This window comes from Anopheles gambiae, chromosome 3 (genome assembly GCF_943734735.2).
Source record: "Anopheles gambiae chromosome 3, idAnoGambNW_F1_1, whole genome shotgun sequence".
Taxonomy (NCBI): Eukaryota; Metazoa; Arthropoda; class Insecta; order Diptera; family Culicidae; genus Anopheles; species Anopheles gambiae.
The window spans coordinates 27,366,726-27,387,229 of NC_064602.1; the positions used below are offsets into that span (position 1 = coordinate 27,366,726).

At 47.0% G+C, this 20,504-nt stretch overlaps 1 protein-coding gene across 8 annotated transcripts in view; it reads left to right on the plus strand.

Moving 5' to 3' along the window:
- The window catches only part of LOC1280107 (tubulin monoglutamylase TTLL4), a 24,735-nt gene continuing 4,231 nt past the window's right edge, over nucleotides 1-20,504 (plus strand). For 2 of the 8 annotated variants that reach the window (XR_009765835.1, XM_061654817.1), the window contains exons 1-6: nucleotides 14,447-14,934; nucleotides 15,095-16,027; nucleotides 16,103-17,132; nucleotides 17,223-18,145; nucleotides 18,211-18,372; nucleotides 18,445-18,723. Coding sequence is in view for 7 of the 8 variants with exons in the window: in XM_061654817.1 (XP_061510801.1) it covers nucleotides 14,866-14,934; nucleotides 15,095-16,027; nucleotides 16,103-17,132; nucleotides 17,223-18,145; nucleotides 18,211-18,372; nucleotides 18,445-18,723 (3,396 nt within the window). In the remaining variant the exon portion in view is untranslated. Of the gene's footprint in view, nucleotides 207-350; nucleotides 429-4,457; nucleotides 5,333-13,748; nucleotides 13,806-13,934; nucleotides 14,101-14,446; nucleotides 14,935-15,094; nucleotides 16,028-16,102; nucleotides 17,133-17,222; nucleotides 18,146-18,210; nucleotides 18,373-18,444; nucleotides 18,724-19,892; nucleotides 19,948-20,504 lie in introns of those variants that run through there. The other 6 variants (XM_061654821.1, XM_061654819.1, XM_061654822.1 and 3 more) reach the window with 6 other exon arrangements.

Here is a 20,504-nt window from a genome sequence, read left to right on the forward strand (position 1 = left end):
TTTTCCGCTATTTTGAAGATTTTCTGGTGTACAATTTCCATCGCCCGTGCAAAATAGCAGCTCGGCAAGCGTGCCCAACGCTTTGGGCGGCAAAAAGTGCGCGTAAAACCACTCACCGTATCGTCCTGGCCGTGTAATCGGTGTGCGAGCGGGGTTGAATTTCAGCTCCGAAGGGCATTGCGTTCGCCGTTCGTCTTTTCAGCACGGTAAGATTTCCACCATCATCATCATCATCGTCGTCGTCGTCGTCGTCAAGCATCCATCACCTGGCGGCGTTGTTTTGCGGGGAGAGCAAGTCGGGTTGATATTGTTTTTGCGTTACATCGTGTCGAACCTGCTCCTTTTTGCAGCGTAATTAGACAAGGCCCCGTGTCCAGTGCGGATCTATAATTAATCCGTGTGCGCCATTTATAAATGGCTACGCTGAAGTGAGTGTTGCAAATGTTGTGATTGTACTGTGTGCCGTGTTTCCTCCATTCCTCTTCCCGCCCAATGTAAAACTAAGGGATTTGCGGTTAACGGAAGAAAAAACCGCGACGTGTGTGCATGTGACACAGTGACGTTGCGCCCGTTTTGCGTGCAAAATAAGGGCATTTTCTTGTTGGCGAACGTTGATTTGCTGACATTGACAACCAGCCCCCGATATTGCGTGTTCGCCCTTCGCCTGAGAGAAAGAAGAACCCGTGCGCCATTGTTTTTGGGCCAGCGCGAGTGCTGCCCGACCCGCGTGGTGGTAGGGAGCTGGCTGGTGTGTTGGCTGATTATATTGGGAAAGTAATCTAGCAGAAACGGCTTGTAAATCGACGGCGTCTGGCGAAGGGTAAGTAAAGCGCGAAGGTCGCCGTCGTTGGGTAATTGGTGCGTTCGCTTTTGTCTTTCGCCATTCGTGTGTTGCGTGTGTGCGTTGCTCCTTCTTGTAATGCAGTTTTGTTGTAGACGATTTTGTTTCGTTGGTTTATTTGCTTCTTTTTACGCGGTTTATGAATGAACGCTCGCGTGAGAGTGAACAATTGGTGAAAGAGAAAGAGAGGGAGAGTGAGCGTGTATGTGAGAGAGAGGAAGTGTGTATGTGTATGGGTGTGAGAGAGAATTCTTGGTGAGAACATTCATGAGGTGAGAATGCGCGTGAGAGAGAGAAAGAATGAATACGAGATTTTGCTATGAAAACACGTGAATTTTACGTTTTTGGGTTCGAAAAATATCAAACAGGAAATACGCAACACGCGTTCAGCACAACAAGCATCGTAAAATGCTCATTCGCTCAATTCTTTATTTTCTCTTCGTCAATATTTATTTTCTACATTTACTTGATTACATTTCTATTTTTTCATGTAAAGTTTTCATAATTGTGTAGTTTTGGTTTATACGCGATATAAATGTTTACCTATTTTTGTGTTGCTTCTGCTTATTATAGAATATTTATTTTAATAATACTTTTTTGCCAAAATACCATCTATTTTTACATAACCTTAAAAATATTACCTGAATTTGTGCCTGACATTAACTATGATTGCAAAATGTATCCAAATCTTCAAATTCAAATTCAAACTCAAATCAAAACATATTACAGGTCATGTGATTCGATGTAATTCTGATGATGCTGATATTTCGTCTTATGGGAATGTCCAGAGCCTTAATTTTGGCCAATACATCAGAGAAAAACATGGGTCTAACTCTTACAATGGCCGATATTTCCACGTTGTTCTGACTTTGAAGCTTGAACAATCCAGTAAGATATCCTTAATGTTTCTTGATATCTGAAAAGACTTTAATGTGATTGCCTATTGACAAACATAAATATTCTATGAAAATAATTTATTTGCATTGAAGATATTTGGCTTCAGCGAATATTGAAAAATGAAATGAAATTCAAACTATATTATATAAAATAGGATTAGTTGGAATATAACTCCCGATTTAGTTGGATTCTGTATAAGATTTAGCATCTGTTTCGAAAATACCACTTCGAATCGAATTATGTTAGATTTTTCGAAACATTCATTCATGATTTTCTTAAATCTAAACAAGAGTTATGCAATTCAAATTAAGATTTGAATAGGATTTTAATTATTTTTGGACGATGTAGTAATACCAATTTCAAGTGAAGGGATTATTCGCATTCATCAATTTTAATTTTAATGATTTTACCTCTGAACTAACCACGCGATCACGCACCACCCAATTTAGCTCCAATTTCGTCCCCATTCGTGTTCAATTCCCATTTTTTTTCTGTCTTTCCCGTTGTAAAACCATTCTCCCAAGCGCACACTCATAAATCGCATTAAAGGAAGAAAAAAAAGCGACAGAAAAGACATTTTTCTCTACCCACGCACACCTTCCGCTTGGAAAGGAAGATTGTTTTTCCGAGTTGCGATCGGTCACCGCCGGGTGATCTAATGCGCTTGGAATGGAATTGGCCCTCGGACATGACGACACGATCGCGTCCTGCTCCTACTCCTCCAAGCCCGCGCCCGGAGACGAATATGAGTTTCTTTGATTTTTCACCGGACATTCCACAAAGCGGACGGCTGCGACCGGCACAAACAATCTTAACGCGAAGCAAAAACAAACCATAGTTTACCCCAGACCAAGGGAGCAGACGTGCGAAGACGTTGCAAGCCAAAAGTGTAGGATGGTTATGATGCGGACGGATGGGGGTCTCCCCTTTGCGTAGGAGTGCTACTTATGAGAAGTGGAGACTATGATTTTTGGCCATTAAAACCTCCTATAACGTTGTTTATAAGCAGTATGTTGATGATGACGACTGCACTGCACTTCGTACGTTGTGCCACTAACGGCAGTAGAAAAATAAGTGCACAATTTTGGCGATCACTGGTTTTATTTCCGTCCGCGGCAGCCCCACGAGGAAGAGAACGCCGCGCGTACGGAATTTCCTTTGTGTGTGGGAGACTTACTAAATTTACAACACGGTTTCGAATTGCATGATCAGGCTCGATCGCCAATTGCCGCGGATTAGGGGGTTGTTTGTGCGTGTGCAATGCCTTTTTGTTTGTTTGTTTGTGTAGCTTGCAGAGGCTTTGTTTTTGGGGCTAACCTTGATGCGATCGGTCAAACGGGGGAATGCAAAAAGGCATTTTACGAGCACGTAATTGCATCGATTTGCAACAGTTTGGCGCGGTAACGCGAGCCGTGGGAAGGGAAGCGAGCGATCGTGAAACACATCGTGCTTCTCGTTGATCCTGATTCCGATGCGTTTGCGTTTATCGATTCCGATCGTGCAGCAGCTTAAAATAATAGTTGGCAAACAGATGTGATTTAAAAAAGGCTCTTAAAGGATGCATCGAATGTTAAATAATAAATTAATGTAAATAATTTAAAACATTTTACATCAATCAACAACTTCTTTTATACCAAAAAGACTGATATATTGATAAAAATAGAATCTTATAGAATGGTAAAAATAAATAAATAAATTACTAAAATGGAGAAATGATCGCAAAACGATCATCAAACCATTACTCTTATTATTATTAATAATAATATATGTTTATAAAAAGAGGGAGCTCTCGGAAGTACCAGCAGCTGCTTCCTAGTACCAGGAAACTGTTGCCCTCTCTGCCTTCCCTTTCCTGCACCCACCCCGACTCGCAGGGAGATTTTCCGGGTCGGTTCTTTCACCCCAATATCCCGACGCCGACGACCCCGATATTTTCACGTTTTGCCATCGGTCGATCACAGGAAAGGGCAGTGCGACAGTGGTGGGTGATGGTGGTATATTTTGTTTCAGTTTGTTTGGTTACCACTTCGGGCGATAACCCCACACACACACACCGCGGCGAGCGGGAGGGTCCTTGCATGCTCAAGTGCGCCCCCGTGGGCAAACGCGAAACACAATCGTTTCCGTCGCTCTCCTTGGTTACATCCTTTTATGTTTTGTTTCGATTGCAGGCACTATAAGGGTGAGACAATCCTCCCCTTTCTGGCAAAGTCCTCACGTGTGTGTGCGCGCTTGTTGTCGCCGCTCGTCAAACAATTTCTTCCGATTCCGCTCGGCGCCACTTGGGATGGTATCTATCGAAACATATTATTTGGTCACCCATTTCCGGCATGCGTGAAGAGGAAAAGGAGGAAGAAGACCGACCCGAACTGACCGATGCTTTTTGCACTTACTAGAAAGATAAAATAAGCAAGCTTTTGGGTGTTTTCGAGGGAGGCAAGAAAAAACCTGATGCATGTGCCAAAACGGTTACACCGACCGACCGAATTTAAACTCGCGAGGGGGTTGAAAAATGCTTTTCAAATTAGCATCACCCTCTTCCCATTTTTCTCGATCGTTGGGTTGCCCGTTCCCCCAGACACAGGGGGCGTGGGTAGCAGCGGCAGCAAGCTCTCACCCGTCGCGAGCTCACGCGCGAAACGCAAACGAAAAGCCGCGCGCAAGGTGCAGGCGCAAAAGCATCGCGCGCGCGACCAGGATGAAAGCAGACGGTTCGCCTAGTCAGTCTCGCCGTGGTCGTCGCGATAGTTGCAGGTCGTCGTCGTCGTCGTGGTGTCGCGTTCGTTAGTTAGGGAAGTGATACACAGGTCCGCTTCGAAAGTGCACTTCGTGTCATTATTTTTTTTGGATCGGAAAGAAATACTTTTTGCAGAGCGTGGAGAAGCGTATTTTGGATAATGATAAGCGGGGGCAACTGGGAAGCCCTTTGCTCTAAACCCTTTGCAAAATTTTAATTAAATTATAGTGCTGTGAAGTGCGACGCGACGGGGGGGCGAGTTCAGTTAAGGGGAAAAGCCTGCTGGACAGAGAGATATTATAGTTCTAGTTGAAGCAAAGCGAAGGAAGAAAAATAAAGAAGAAAATGGAGCTGTTTTAAAGTGGATAAACGTAGCAAATGTATTTTTAGCTGTTTTTAAAACGCGTGTAATTGAAACGTTGAAGTACTCAAAACTACAAAACTTTACAATGTGCACAACTCCGTAATACAAGACAATTAGAGCTTCTGGCAGAGAAAGTGTTGCTAATCTTACGGTTTAATATAGAGAGGAATAGAAGGAACAAATCACGCCCCTTATCCAGCGATAAAATCTTCAACCATCCCCAAAACTCTTCCCACCGTTTTAATGTTGGTGGTGCTCCGTGTTTGGCAGTGAAATAGTGTCACCAATAAAGTGTATCCTTGCCCCCATTTACGTTACGCTGCTGCACTTACTTGCAGTCGCGAGCAGTGTGCCTGTTCCGGTTAAAGCAAAGCCGAAACCGCCCCATCCGTAGTCGTCCTCTTAAGGGAGCGTGAAAATCTGCCACAAGAAGTAAAGCAAGAGGCGTTAAACGATGGCTTGTCACGCGAATCTGTCCTGCGTTTGCACCTACGTAAGTACCGGCGGCGGTGTGCCGTCTACCCCGTGGGGAGGGGCGAAGTGTGTATTTGTTCTTATTACAAAGTAAACCTTCTTACTAAAGAAAGGAAGGGCAAACAGAAAAAAAAATATTAACACAATCCTGCCCTATCCCGAGTGTGGAGCGTGCTTGAAAGTAGCGAAAAAAGTTCCCCAGCGTTGCCCTTTTGTTTTGGAGGGCGCGTTTTGTACGGCGTCTGTCCTACAATTGCCTGCAATATATTGTATTTTTCCAACTCGGTGGAGCGCAAATGTAGTAAATTGTGCACATAAAAACAATCAGAGAGAAGTGTAATTCGGGGAGGTCGGGGAAGCTACTTCAAGTGCTCCTTTTTGTGCTGTTAAAGGTCTAGGTTTTCGTGTAAGGATCCTCCGTCATGCTACCGCAACAAGGGACGATGTAACCTTTTCGTATTGATCTGCTTAATTTGTTGCAAACTGTAGTGGTTCCAACTTCGCCGGTGAAACTATTCAGACAATAATTGCAAACTATTTGTTTCCCCCCCTCTTCAACTGCAATGCAGGCAAAGTGGTTTGGTAAATATAATGCTACGATTTTAATACTCGCAAAAACATAAACAACTTGTGAGATATCTCCGTTCGCTTGAACAATACCGAACAAAACGAGGTCTGACTCCTGGTCACGGCACCAAACGTGCTGACTGACGCGCGTGTCCCTCGACCCGATTGGTTCTGTGTGTAAGTTCGATTGCTTCGAAAAATGGTTTATGGTGCGTACTTGCTTGCTTACTGTGTCTGCACAAACCTACGGCAATGACGACCTCCTGGGCATGTCAAACAGGGCGCACACACACATATTAAACGTTACCCTTGATTGCTCAATGTTACTTGTCGGGTAAAAAGGATATTATTTTGCATGGGGCGGCGTTTTTCCGGGTTTTCTGTTTTGTTGTGTGAGTTGGTGTTTAGTGTAAGGCATGATAGCTCATATGTGCGGACATGGGAGGGGAACTGTTTTGTAACAGGGTTGCTTTTAAGGGGCCTTCTAACGCTGTAAAATGCAGCTGCTGCGGGCAGGGCAAACAAACTCATCAACCTTTTTGATCGAGAGTAGGTCCAAAACCATGCAGTTTATGACTAAAGGGAATAATAAATTAAACCAAACATCAAATCAAATGGCTTGGCCTGTGTGCTCCATGGATGATTGGGTCGATATTCTGAAACCAAATAATGAATCTGCAGTACGGCAAATGTTCCAATAAAATGCGTTTCATTCATGTGTTGCAAGCGCAGCTTGACTACCCGTAACGATCATTTCCTATTTCCACTATTTTAACCCAAACCATGTTATGGTGAATAACCTTTAAATAGGAGCACGAAAAAATAATGCTCCAGACGATAGCTGGTAGACTAAAGCCGATAATAGACAAGATAGAAAAGTATCCAATATAAATCGGCACGCCAACAGCTTTGAAGCTTTGAACTGTAATAGCTCTGCCAATCAACACCTTCGATGCATATTGAACAGGACATTTCAAATAGTATTCCCCGGCTACCAATGTTAACGCTTGCTCATAAAGACAATGCTATCTTGCTCGATTTGTGTTATCGCTACATTCCAGCAGTTGAAGTAGAAAGCGGAACTGATGGAAGGGTGTTAAAATCGCTAAAAATAAAAAGTAAGGAATGTTTAACTCTTTCAACGAAGTCGGCCTAATAATGAGTTTGCGAGTAGCATAAAACACAAAGATATGAGGTATTGAGGGAAAGAGGAACGGTGGTGGTAGTACTACGTGCAAAAGAGGTCACACTTTATGCCACCTGTCAATAGTCAACACCAGGAAGGAGGAATAGAGCAACAACAAAAAAAGCAAGGAATCACGAAAGCGCAGAGCCAGCAAGGCGAGAAGCAGTCAAAACACTCGTCTCGGTGGAGTTTTATGTTGAGGATGGTTTCGGCTTTCGGTTGTTTCATTCAAGCATTCGTGTTTGATTTAGCTTTTTTGGAGTTGTCTGGCAGTCTGGTGTGCAAATAGAGCTGTATATATTATCTGGATAGAACGAGCTCCAACGACTCGTCGGTTGTACCATAGACGTAGCATAATAAAAGCGACCATAAAAACGAATGACGGCGGCGTGAAGGATTCGCCTCTCGGTCTGTGTACTGCAGGATCACGAACCACGTACACACACGGACTAATGATGGCTCCTTATACCGTGTTCCGTTTTGTGCGCTGCCGGGGAAAGCTCAACGCCATGCCTGCTCACAGTGTGATAGCTTAATAGCTGCTGCTTTTTGCCATACCAAAACGAAAGCAAATGGTTAACTGAAACGGAAGCGGTAGCTTGCGCCCGTACTCATACACTGCACTGCACTTGACGCCTTGGGTGATTTGTTGATTTGCTACCACTTCCGTAATCCACAAAGTGTGTGTGTGCAAATGGAAGAGTAGCTACTAGCGTTTGAGTTTCATTTTACTTCTTCACACGCAGTAGCCTAGGCCCGTCGACATTTTGGAGCATGAACATGTTTGGGGGAAAGGCTCACGGCACGCGTAAATTAGGTCACCATCACCATCACCATCATCGTCATCATCATGTAACGCTGCACAATCTCTCCAATGTCCCTACTTCACCGGTACCGGGATGATCCCTACCATACAAAGGTGTATCGGCTGTAATTGACGGGCAGGTCATGCTTTGGAGGTCTGTTTTGCCAATACTGCAGCACACTGCACGAAGCCGTACATCGTACGGTGGTGTGTATGTAACATTTGAACCACATAGGTGGCAGGCCAGAAAGGTGCACTGTCGGTGTTGCTAGCTGCCGGAAGTTGGATTTACAAGCATTTCATATGGTGCTGCTGCTGTTCGTTAAATTTCAACAGCTTGATGTTATTACACATTTAACATGCCACATGCCTCCCTGTCATGCCACAGTGGCGTTAAAGTGTGTGATGGCTATTATTGGGCCAAGGAGACGGCTTAACCACAAATCGATACTGGTCGTTATCGAACCATTCGTTCCGGGGCAGGGTTTGTAGTGCCGTCGGTAAGTTCTGTGCCTACTGCAAAGAGGGTCTTGAGTTCGAATCTAATCTAGATTTGGATGCGCGTGACATCTGTTGTGGCATTTAATAAAAATGTTGTAAGTCTTATAATTTAATTCGTATTAGTATAAACCATCCTTACAGAATGCTATGGTGTAAAAATGAAAAAGTAGAAAAATAAAAAATATGTACGGAATTATAGAGAATGTCTTAAAAAAAAAATCAACGAATCTTACATGAACATTATATAGAAGACAGTCCTTCAAACCATCCCAACTGTGCACTTTTTATCGCATTGATGTGCAGCCCGAGACAGTGCAGCTTAACTCGCACACATTGTAAAGATGCCCTGGTCTGTATGGTGCCTGCGAGAAACGGTTGTGCCCAATGTGTGTGCATCATCATCATCACAAGGAGGAGGATGGATGGTGGATGGGCAAACCATCGCATTTTTATTGAGTTCGAATATGCATGGCGCAGTACTAAATTACTGTGTCGTGTCGTTTGGCCCGGGGTGTCCTCTCCACCCCTGCGGTAATCCAATCGCTATCCTTTTCTACCGCACTTGACTTGGTGCGGTACGCTTTTCATTGCTGCAGCGCCAGGGAGGTTGAAAAGCACTCAACCACTTGCTTCACGTGCGCATTCATCGGATGCCGCGTGGGGTTTTTGCACTGTCGGTGGATGATGGTAGAGTGTGTGTGTGTGTGACTGTGGGCATTTACTCCGAGGCCTAGATTTGCAATCAAACCGGGTAGGACCAACCAGATTGACAGTGTGTATATGTATGGGTAGGAAGATTACGCTCACACAAGCTTCAAAAGGGCACAATGTCAGGCTCATTATCCGCCAACAGATGCTGAAACGGAAAAATACTGGAAGGCATAGAGCGGATTCACTCTGGAGTTTGCTGATGAGTTCATCCTTCGAGTGGGGAACGTTGACGGGGTTTGCTGTGAATAATCTACACCAGCTTTGTTTGCCCACCAAGGACGAAAGCGAAAAGTGTTACAGTGTTGACATTAAATATGATGAAATTAAGAAGCGTTTTGAAGGAATTTGTTTATGGTAAATTATGATTAATGTTTAATACATAAAGGTTAATAAGGATAAATCATATCGTGTTAATTATACTGCTTGTTGATGGTAGTACAAGCCCTTCGAGTGTACTCACAAAACGTGCTGCTAACCGTGAAAGGAAATCCAATTACTCGCTAGCTAACGCGAACCTAAAGCTTACTGCCATAACGACCACATTATGCTGTTAAAGGTACCCATGGGACAGTGTGCCGGAATCCTTGAACGTTCTCCTGAGTGTACGTGTGTTTGTTTAGTGTGATTGTATCGTCCCTCTAATGGGGACAGTTCGTTTTTTTGTCTATCAGTACACGTAAGGGGAAACCACATGGTTCTATGGTTCTTTCTCTTTCCACCGAGCGGCTCTACTCAAAAGGGAACATAATTGGTTTATAGTGGTAAATGGCAGGTTATGTATGTGCTTGGATTTGCTGAGCGTTAGGTTGTTGCGATTATGTTGCTTACTGGCAATATGATGCTACTAGGTGTTTACAATGTTTAGTAACGTTCCTGATACGTTTGTTCATGTTTCCTAGGTACTATTGCACTGTTTGCGCCGGTTGTATCGACCTCTCGGCCAAGCCGAAAACAGCTATGTAGCGGCTTTTATCTTAGCCTTCAGCTTGCTTTGGAGCTTCTTGTCCCTCAGGGTCGTCGGTCATTCGGAAACGGGCTTTCCTTCGATGTTCTGATTGTTGTGTAATAGTGTCAAGATGTTGTAGATGCCAGAACGGAGTTATCCGACGTCCACAAACTGCTGCATGATGTTCGTTTTGGTCGTGGCGTTGTCCTTTTCTTTAAACGCGCACGCTTCTTAACGAAGTTGCTTCACTTGGTTGGCCATCACGGTTACAGTTCGACTGATAGAGGTGTTAAATTTTGTCTGCTGACTCATGGTACCATTATTGAAAGTGCAATTAACGTTTCGTTAGTGCGGGTGAAGATATCCCCATGCCAAATCGACAATTTTTGTCCCTTAATTTAAAAAAAAAAACGAAGAGTAATGTCCGATAATTTATTCCAAGAATGGACTGTCTACAGAAGGAATGAATTGATCTTAGTACAACATAGAAATAACACAAACATTAAGAAATTAATTAAGACAGAACAGTTCTTTTAGCAAACCCTTATCTTTGCGTTAAAGCAATATTGTTTTCATGATTATTTAGAATCTCAAATTCCTTTAAATTTACTCCTCTCGCCCAACCAGCGTCATAAATTGCTTCACACCTCTAAAGGGGAAAACATTTTTATGCACGGCTTTCCATCACCCAGAAATAGTTTTGCCGTGTGCGGTAAACGTGCGGTTATGGTTTTTATTTGTCCCATAAACCGCTTACCTACGCGGCGAGGATCGTGTGAAGATCGGTATTAATTGTGTAGCCCAAGGGAAGGGATGGAAACGACACTGCGCAGTCAGTTAAACGACCTGGCGTCTCCATGGTCCGCCCAAACCGGTGGCGAAATAATCCAGCAACAGTCCCACACTCTTCGCGGAAACATCCATACACAAAGCAAAGAAGCATTTTTCTCGTGTTGTTTACGTGCATGTTTTTTGTAATGTTTCTTAGGTGTGTTCTACTGTGCTTAGCGCGCAACACGCCGCCCCGGTCGAATGCGTCGTGCTGAAAATGATTCCTAATTAATCAAGCAGAAAAGAAGAACGAAGGAGAGCAGTGACTGTGGGTGCGGAAAATGACAAGCAGATCCCACCGGGGATGAAAATGGGGCGATTATTGCCACACACCACGGATCGTGCATATATGCCGCGCACCGGGGACTACAAGGATGTGAGGTGCTGTGCGTAGGTTGTTAAGTTTGTTTGTTGTATGTTTCAAGGGTCTTTTTTGTTGCTTTGCTGCAAATATTGCTATGGTTTTTGTTGTTGTTTCTTTCGATGGATGAACAGACGTGAAAATATAGGAACATTTTTGGTTTATTTTTTGGGGGAATATTTTGTATATTCCATCCTTAGGGGCCAATGTCGTGCCTGGCAGAAGCCATTTTTCTATTTTCACTGTTTTTATTTGGAATATGTCAGACAGTACGAGGGTAAGATTAATGTGGTTTGGCTTTTTCTTAGGAAAGTAGCTTGGTTTTCCTTTTATTCCGATTTTCATCGTAGGGTGATTGAACACAGTGAAAATCTTGAATCATTTCTAGTAATGTGTAGTGTGTACTTTTTCAATTATAATCATAATATAATTTAAGTGGCTCAAATTTGAATATTTTATTTACAGACAGCCTCCACATTATGGGAATGCCTTAGAAAATTTACAAAAATATCTAGTAATGACTAGATCTAGTAATAATCTAGTAAAAATGTTAATTATTCTACAAAAACTAAAAAAAAAAACAAATCTAAAATGTGGAATAAATAGTGCAAAAAATTGCACTTCTTTCACAATGATATCATTAAAAAGGAAACATTCCATTTGTTCTTTATTTATAAATATCGCCAAACTAACGATGGAAACGCTAATGATGCACGGACGGAGCTAAGGCTTGGTGTCATTAGAATGTTTGCCTTAGCTGTCCGCGCGAAGAGATTGCAAAGACGATTCGTTAGTCCCCGCTACCAGAAGGCACCGGCTTTCACTCTCACTTAGTGACACCTTTCCTCTGTCCCATCTTTACGGATTGGATTGGAATGCGAGGTATGAAAAAATACCAAACCATCAACACCGTCCGTCGTCGTCGTCGTCGTCGTCGCACAAGTTAACCTTGAAATTGAATCGACTTCCATGTATATATCCAGCTTAAAGGGGACCCCCCATCGAAGGTGGAATGAATACGGGGTCGGGTGAACAGCGCGCACAAAACTCAACCCCTACCACCGCGAACGCCGCCACCACACGGACAGAGAGCAGACGAAAGACAACTGTCACCAAACAAGCCTTCGATAAAGCGCGCGCTCGCTAGCACACACACACACAGCACCGCATGCATAAACGCGGTCAATGTCGATGGCGGCGCGACACTCGGCCGGCGGCGGGATGTCATTCCTCTCGCGCCAAACGAGCCTACTGCTGCTGCGCTTACTCAGGGGGTGGATGACTGTGTTGGCTGTGTTGAGAGATAAATTGTCGCCGCCGCCTGGGTGCGCACGATCGCTCTACAAACTCTACCGATCGCGCTTGTTTGCGCTTAATCGTTCCGATCGGGCAGTCAAAAGTGTGAGCCAAATTTGTAAAATCCGGTCACTCGAACTACTGCGGGGTTGGGGTAGGGGTGCGGTCAATTTCTTTGCCAGAGGGGGGCAGCCAACCAACCCGCGGCCCTGCACAAAAGCAGCAGCAGGATGAGAATGATGACGCGATGCAGCTGTTGTGCGGCGGCGAATGGGCGAATGAATCATTGGGATTCAGCTTTCATAACATCCACCCTAAGAGTGGTGGGTAAAGTTAGCAAAAATCCGGAGTCGACTCCGATCCGACTCTGATAAATTCGGAATCGACTTCGGAATGTAGGTTCGCCCTGCATTATCCGGAGTCGTTTGAAATCGTCCGGAGTCGTACGGAATCATTCGGAGCCGTCCGGAATCGTCCGGAGCCATCGTTCGGAGTCGTCCGGAGCCATCGTTAGAAGTCGTCCGGAGTCGGCCAACTCCGAACGACTCCGGACGACTCTGAACGACTCCGGGCGACTCCGAACGACTCCGGACGACTCCGGACGACTCCAGGCGGATCTAGTGGTTCCATTTTGCCGGAGTCGGAACCGGACTAATTATAGTCGCAGTCGGATCGGAGTCGTGGATGTACTCTGGCAAGCACATCACTACAACACTCACACACGAGAGTGAGGAAACAATGCTAATCTTAACTAGTTCCTATAAACAATGATTGTGTTTGTTCAACAGTAGAAGAATTATGATCGTTTCCTCGAAACGTTGCCTTTAAATAACCGAATCTGGCGGGCAATACGGTTCCGGTTGGGTTCAAATGACTAATCTCTCTTTTTCTCTGTAAACGTACAAGGTTACCATACTTGTAAACCTCCGTACACCCACCTTGCACACTGTGTACCTCTCGTGCAATCCCGCACTACTTCGGTGTGGATCGAATTTCGCACACGCAAAAAAAAAAACAAAAAACATAGTCAGCACTGACGTATCGACGTATTTCGCTGCTGTCAATTAGTAGGACATTTTACACGCGGTCGTTAGGTTCGAAATTTACCTTCATTCCGCACACGAATGCGTGTTGTGTGGTGCGTTGTTGTTGTTGGACTGTCCTCCCGACAGCTTTGGTGTTGGTGAAACATACTGCAAACCGACACAACACACTAAGACCCTGCCGCCATTAGAAGAGACCTTCGGGATCAAGTGGTGGCCCAACAACTGCTCGAGATCTGTTTTGGGTACGAGTTTCTAATCCAGAGCGAACGAAGAGAGATAGAGAGAGGGAGAGCAATAAGCAAAGCAAGGCCCTAAGCACGCTATCATCGGGTCATGGGTTTGATTCCGTGAGTTGTTTCGTTTCTTTCTAGTGTTGTTCCCGTGCATCACCGTCAGGTTTGCGCGCCTCGTGGTTATATTATTTGGGCTGTCAAAACGAGCGCTCGTCGACGTCGTCAGTTTTACACGCACCCAACGCGGCTCAAACGCGCGATAAAAGGTGTTAATCGTGCGCGCAGTGCAAAACCTCTCGTACAGGTGAATATAGAAGTAAAGCCCGTAACGTAGGTAGTGTAGCCAAACACCGCGTGTGTGTGCTCTCTTGCTTCGTGGACACACAGTGGTCAGGGTCAGGCTTCTTCCGCCTTCTATTTTGTTGCGCCGTCGACGCCGCCACGATCTGCGAGAGTGCGCGCAGGCGAACGAGAGAGATCGGTGTTGTTGTTGTTGTGGCAATAATCGGTCAGGTTAGGGTAGCAAATAGCGAAACAAACGCTATACACCAACATGTGCTGCCAGGAGCGGAAAGGCACAAACACCAGATAAGAGAGTGATGATGATGATTCTCCCTCTCCAAACGCCGGCTCGCGTGTGCGCTTGTGTGTATTATTGCGCGTTTGCTAGTACGGCGCGGGTTCCACGCAGTTCACCATACGGTCGCGGGCCGACCAGACCAGCGCGATTCGAGCGGGCGACGACGTGTTGGGGTTCCGTAAAAAAATAAGAAAAAACCGCGTGGTGTTTTTTTACTTCGTTTTGCGGGGTTCCAACCTAAAAGTGCGCTTAGACCACGTGTTTTTCGCAAAGACACACGCACACTCAATCGGTGTATCTTCCGGTGGTGCCGTCACTCCTGTTCGGGGGGGTAGGGGACAGGTCATAACGGGCCCGCAAGTCATAAGTGTAACGGGTGTAAGGTTTTCGTCATCTTCCCGCACTCTCGTGCGCGCCTAGCGTGGTTACGCGACCGGGCAAAGCGCAAATCACCACACCAGCTTCGAGCAGCGGCGTGGACCCGATAATATGGTCGAAAGCATTCTTAAAATACTCGTCACGCTGCTGTACTCCTGCTGCGTATGGTTGCTGCAAAGTGTAATGAACGAACTGTGCCTTTTTGCTACTTTTTAATTCGCTTTTCCCTGTGTGTGTGTTTTTGGCGTGAAAAAGCATACCGGGGGTCGGCGGCAAGCAAACACACGATCAGTTGCCAATGATGCTAATGAATGTTTCTCGTTGTTTGCATCCATTTCAGATAACAACTAAATTTGCCACCATAATGGACTTCAAACAGAACGGGTCGCCAACGGCATCAGCAGCAGCAAGTTCCTCCCAACAGCAACAACCGCTCGTCGGTGGCGTTCTGTACGGTAGCGATGCGCGCAACGGAAGCTCCACCGTTCGCTTGCAATCCCTAAAGCAAAACCAGCTGACGGGGCCAAACCCTTCCTCGACCGCCGGTCCACCGCTGCGCCGAAGATGTCGCAGCGAAAGTCTTCCAATGGCACCGCTCCTGTACGGTTCGGCGGACCAGCAGCAAAGCCGATCGAAAAAGAGCACCCTCCAAGGTCACGGCCACCATCCTGCGCACCTCAGTAGCCAACATAGGCAAAAGTTCGCCCCGGGGCAGGATCATCATCCTGCCGGCGGACCGGGCGGCCTGTACATCGAATCGTTCGCCCTGCAGCAGCAACCACACCCGGGCAACCGGAAAGTTCCACTGCCACTAGCGACCCACGAACTGCTGCCCACGATCGCAACGAGCGCTTCCAATGCTATCGGCAGCAACGGGCAGCAGCAGCAGGCGAAGGAAAACGTCGCACAAAACCATCTGTACGGGGCGGGCGTGAACGCGAAGGATGTGTACATGAGCGAGCTGGACGGGCTGCGGAAGGATCGGCGCAACGGGGGCTACTACGTGCCAAACGAGCTGCAGCTCGAGTCGCGCTTCGCGCGCAACCTCGAGGCCAACTTTGCCACGCGCGCCACCATACTGGAGCGCAGCAGCGGGCGGAAGCTGCGCGCCCGGAGCGAATCGGAACCGCAGGAGTTTATGTACCACAGTGCCCACAGGAACGGTGCCGGCTTCAGTGCCGGCGGCGGCGGCGGTAGCAGCTTGCTCGCGGGCCAGCGCACGGCCGGCCACCACCATCACCATCACCTTCATCACCTTCGACACAGTAGAGATGTGAGTGTGAGAAAGAGGCAGGCGAAAAGAGTGCTTTAGCTGTGACAGTTAACATGCCTTTTCTTTTATTTCTAGAACACACTGAAACGAACTCGTGACACCATCTCGCCAACACTCGAAGCGGACGAATCGTACGCCATGCTAACAGGCGAGGAGGACACGGCCCTCGGTAGCGAAGCGTCTTTATCGTCTTCAGCAGTCATCACGTGCGTACCGGTGCACTGTCCGAAAGATTCACCTCCCTCAAAAATGGTAAACGCAGCCGACGAGATGGATGTTAGCGGTGATCATGTGCTATCCTCGAGCAGAACCGTTGCCGACCAGCAGCAGCGTGTCAAACCGGCAAAGATCCTGACCGGCACTGCCACCGGCCAGTCCCGAACGGCCAAAGTAACCGTGCGAGCGAACCGTGTCGGCATTAACAGGCTAAAGCCCAAACTAGCCAGCACACTGACCAGCACCGGCGTGGTCGGCACGTCCGTCCCGGGCGAAACGAAACGCAAATCGGCCTCCCCGCAGCCGCAAGCAAAGGGCACCGCCGGTTCCTCCATCATTGGCGTGGTGCACAATACGGGCAGCTCGTCGCCGACACCGTCCGGCGTTTCGGTCGGCACGAGCGGCGGCGAATCGGTCCACACGCAGGACCTCGACGCGGAAACGATCGACCAGTCGGATGCGGGCGATGATGACGATCTGGACGACGAGTGTAACGGGGAGGATGACGATCTCGACGACGAGATCGCGATCAGCGGCGACGAGGTGCTGGACGACTCGCTGACCGACTCGGAGGATAACTATCGGTCGTATCTGGCCGCGGCCTACCAGAAGCCAAAGTCCCACTCGGGCTCGCCGTCGCCGTCGCTCGGCAACAGGGCGCCGGCCGTTACGTCGATCGGCAGTGTCGTGGGCGGGTACGCACCGGCCGGTCCGCTCGCACCGAGCCTGTTTCCCTACGTCCCCCCCTACCTGACGTTTGCGACGCACGAGGAGAAGGGCCCGCCGATGCCGCCCGCCATTCACAAGGTGTTGAAGTGGAAGCTGACGCTCATCACACCGATCGTCGTGCGCAAGGTGCTGCTAAACAGTGGCTTTAGGTTATTGAAAAGTAAGTGGCGCTGTGGGATGGAATGTTTGCATAATTTTACCGATTTTATCTATTAACATGTTGCATTATCTATCTCTCCCTTGCTCACAGAAACGAACGACTGGATCGGCATCTGGGGCCGGCACATGAAGAGCACGCTGTTCAAGACGCTGCGACCGTACCAGAAGTTTAACCACCTGCCCGGCAGCTTCCAGATCGGGCGGAAGGACCGGGTGTGGCGCAACCTGCAGACGCAGATGAACCGCCACGGCAAGAAGGAGTTCGGTTTCATGCCCCGCACCTACATCATACCTCAGGACTTGAAGATGCTGCGCCAGATGTGGCCCCGGTACAACCAGCGCAACTGCAAGTGGATCATCAAGCCGCCGGCGTCGGCCCGCGGCACCGGCATCAAGGTGGTGAACCGCTGGTCGCAAATACCGAAGCGGAAGCCGCTGATCGTGCAGCGGTACATCGAGCGGCCGCTGCTGATCAACGGCAGCAAGTTCGACCTGCGCCTGTACGTGCTGGTCACGTCGATGAACCCGCTGCGGGTGTACATGCACACGGACGGGTTGGCCCGGTTCGCGTCGGTCAAGTACAGCGAGAAGTCGGAAACGCTCAGCGACCGGTACATGCATTTAACGAACTACAGTATTAACAAGCTGTCGAACAACTACGCCCAGAACGAGGATGCGGACGCGTGCCAGGGCCACAAGTGGACGATCAAGTCGCTGTGGTCGTACTTTGCCGAGCAGGGCATCAATGTCGACCGGCTGTGGGGGGCACTGCGCAATCTCGTCCTGCGCACGGTGCTGGCCGGCGAGGGCTCGATACACGCGATGTCGAAGGTGAACGTGGGCAGCAAGTACAACTGCTACGAGCTGTTCGGCATCGATGTGCTGCTCGACTCGGAGCTGGTGCCGTGGCTGCTCGAGGTGAACATTTCCCCCTCGCTGCATTCGGCATCGTCGCTGGATCTGTGTGTGAAGGGGCCGCTGGTGAAGGCGCTGCTTAACACGGTGATGTATCAGGTTGGTGTGCTTAAGCCCGTTTTGGGTGTGGATGGAAAACATTCAATTGGTTTCCGCTTTCGCAGGTTCCCCCGAGAATACCGATGGCAGAGCAGAAGGAGATACTGAAGGAGCAGGGACTGGAGGGCCCGCTCTGCTTCGACAAGCGCATCTACACGACGGGATTGTCTAAGACCGAAAGACTGAAACACACCCAATTCATCCAGAAGGACATGGCGCGGGAAGATGTAAGACTTCATCCAATGTATCGCTCCCCCCCTCCCAGTGAGCTAACCTTTTGCTGCCCTCCTTGCTTTTAGTATCTCAACACCATACTGGAAGAGCTAACGCCCGACGATGTGCGCTGCCTGCTGCTGACGGAGGACGAGCTGGCGCGCAGTGCTCCGCTGGAGCGAATCCTGCCGGCCCCGAACAGCTACCGGTACATTGGGTTTACCGAGAATCCTCGGTACTACAACCGGCTGCTCGACGCCTGGGAGCACCGGTACGGCCATAACCGGTCGGAGGGTATCGCACTGCTGCAGTCACTCTGTGAGCGAAAGGTGCACCTGCAGGTACCGCCCAGCACGCTAAAGAAGGTAAGTACCGACGGTGTAGGGTGTACGCTGTCCACAGAGGGCATTCGCGCTACTCTCCAGGAGGTATCTGGATCGTCTCGTGCTTCGAAATCACTCAACCAAAACATCCGGCCTTTTCAAATCCAGATACTTGTTCGCAGGAGGGCACATACATACATGTAAAAAACATATTCTCTATTGTTCAACACACATCCCTACATACCCCGTTTGTTAATACACCCAAAGAGATCACACACACTCACACACATAATACCATGGACACTGCTAATCCTAACACAATAGCAGCACTACAAGCACCTACACATACCGTGCACTCCCGTGTTTACTGAAAATGATTTGCCAATATGCCACAACTCTTAGTGTGTATCTAACTCTCTTACGGTTGGACTTGCCGATAGCCAACACAACACGCTCATACATTACTCTTACTTACTTCATTTTGTAAAGATCCTCTCAACACACACGAGTTCACTTCTTTACTTATTGCTCTTATACTTGCTCTCTCTCTACTTCTCTCTTTCTATCTTTGTTACTAGTTTTGAGACTTCTTCTTTATACAAATTACACATTCTACTCCAGTTACGTTTAATTTTTATCTTTCGAAACAATTTTCTTGTTATATTTCACCGTTTTCAACTATATATTCTACAAACCCTCGTCCTCCTCTGTACATATGCAAAACAAACAAAAAAACAAAAACACACAAGTTCTCTTTCTCTCTCTCTCTCTCTCTGTTTTCTCTCGCTATAACCGTCCAATACTGAACAAATTCAAAATTACATGCTTTTACTTAATATTTCTTTTTCTCTTACTCAAAAACCCATTTCGATGTGTATGATGGGGGTGTCCAACAACTCACCACCCTTCTCTATTGCGCCTCCTCTTGTTGTCGACGAATCGAACCGTTTTTCGTATGATGCGCATCATTTTGCGCGTTGTCGCTTTTGCGTCTATTTATCAAAACGCTTCAAACAAAACCAAAAAAAAAATCAAATTCATTCACAATATCTGCGTGACAAAAAAAACTATGCGCCGCCAACTATGTGATCTCTCAAACAAACGCACTGGGGGCGGGCACTTTCGTGTTGCTGTGCACAACACGATCACACAAACCGCCGATGCGCATGCACACGCGATGCGCGCACTAAAAAACAAATGTGTGAGCACAGGATATTTGGTCAGCGTTCCGAGCTGCGTACTGGCGTTGTCGAACGATACAGGGTCGTAAGTGTGACATCACCTTTGTTTGTTTTTTTGTTTACAGGTTGCTTTTCATTTTTGGCATCTTTTTTGATGTTTTTTGTGCTCTTTTTGTTTTTCTTTATTACACTTTGTTTAATTTATTTTATTGTTTTGTAACCCTCTTGTTTTTGCGTACCCCACTCCGCACAGAACGCGGCAGTGGTTTGGTTTTATCATTGAGTTTTCTTTTTTTGATTTCCCTTTTGAGTGAATTTGTTTCTTTGAATTTTCTATGATTTTGTTTCTTTATCTTCTTTTGCTTTTTCTAACCATTTGAAGAAGCATTTTTTGGCAACCGAATAATTGTGTTTTTTTTTCTTTTAACTGTCGAATTGAATTCATCCCGTTCTAGGAAGCGTAGTGTTGTGTTTGGTCGATTTGGAATCTATTTGCGATTTGTTTGAATTGAACACTAGACGCCCGACTTTGTAAATCCAATAATAATAATAATCATATCGGCAAGCTTACCCGTTGCAGTTTGTAAAAATTTTTTTCTTATAGTGTCGTTTGCCGTTTGTGTTTAAACACTCCTTAGATTG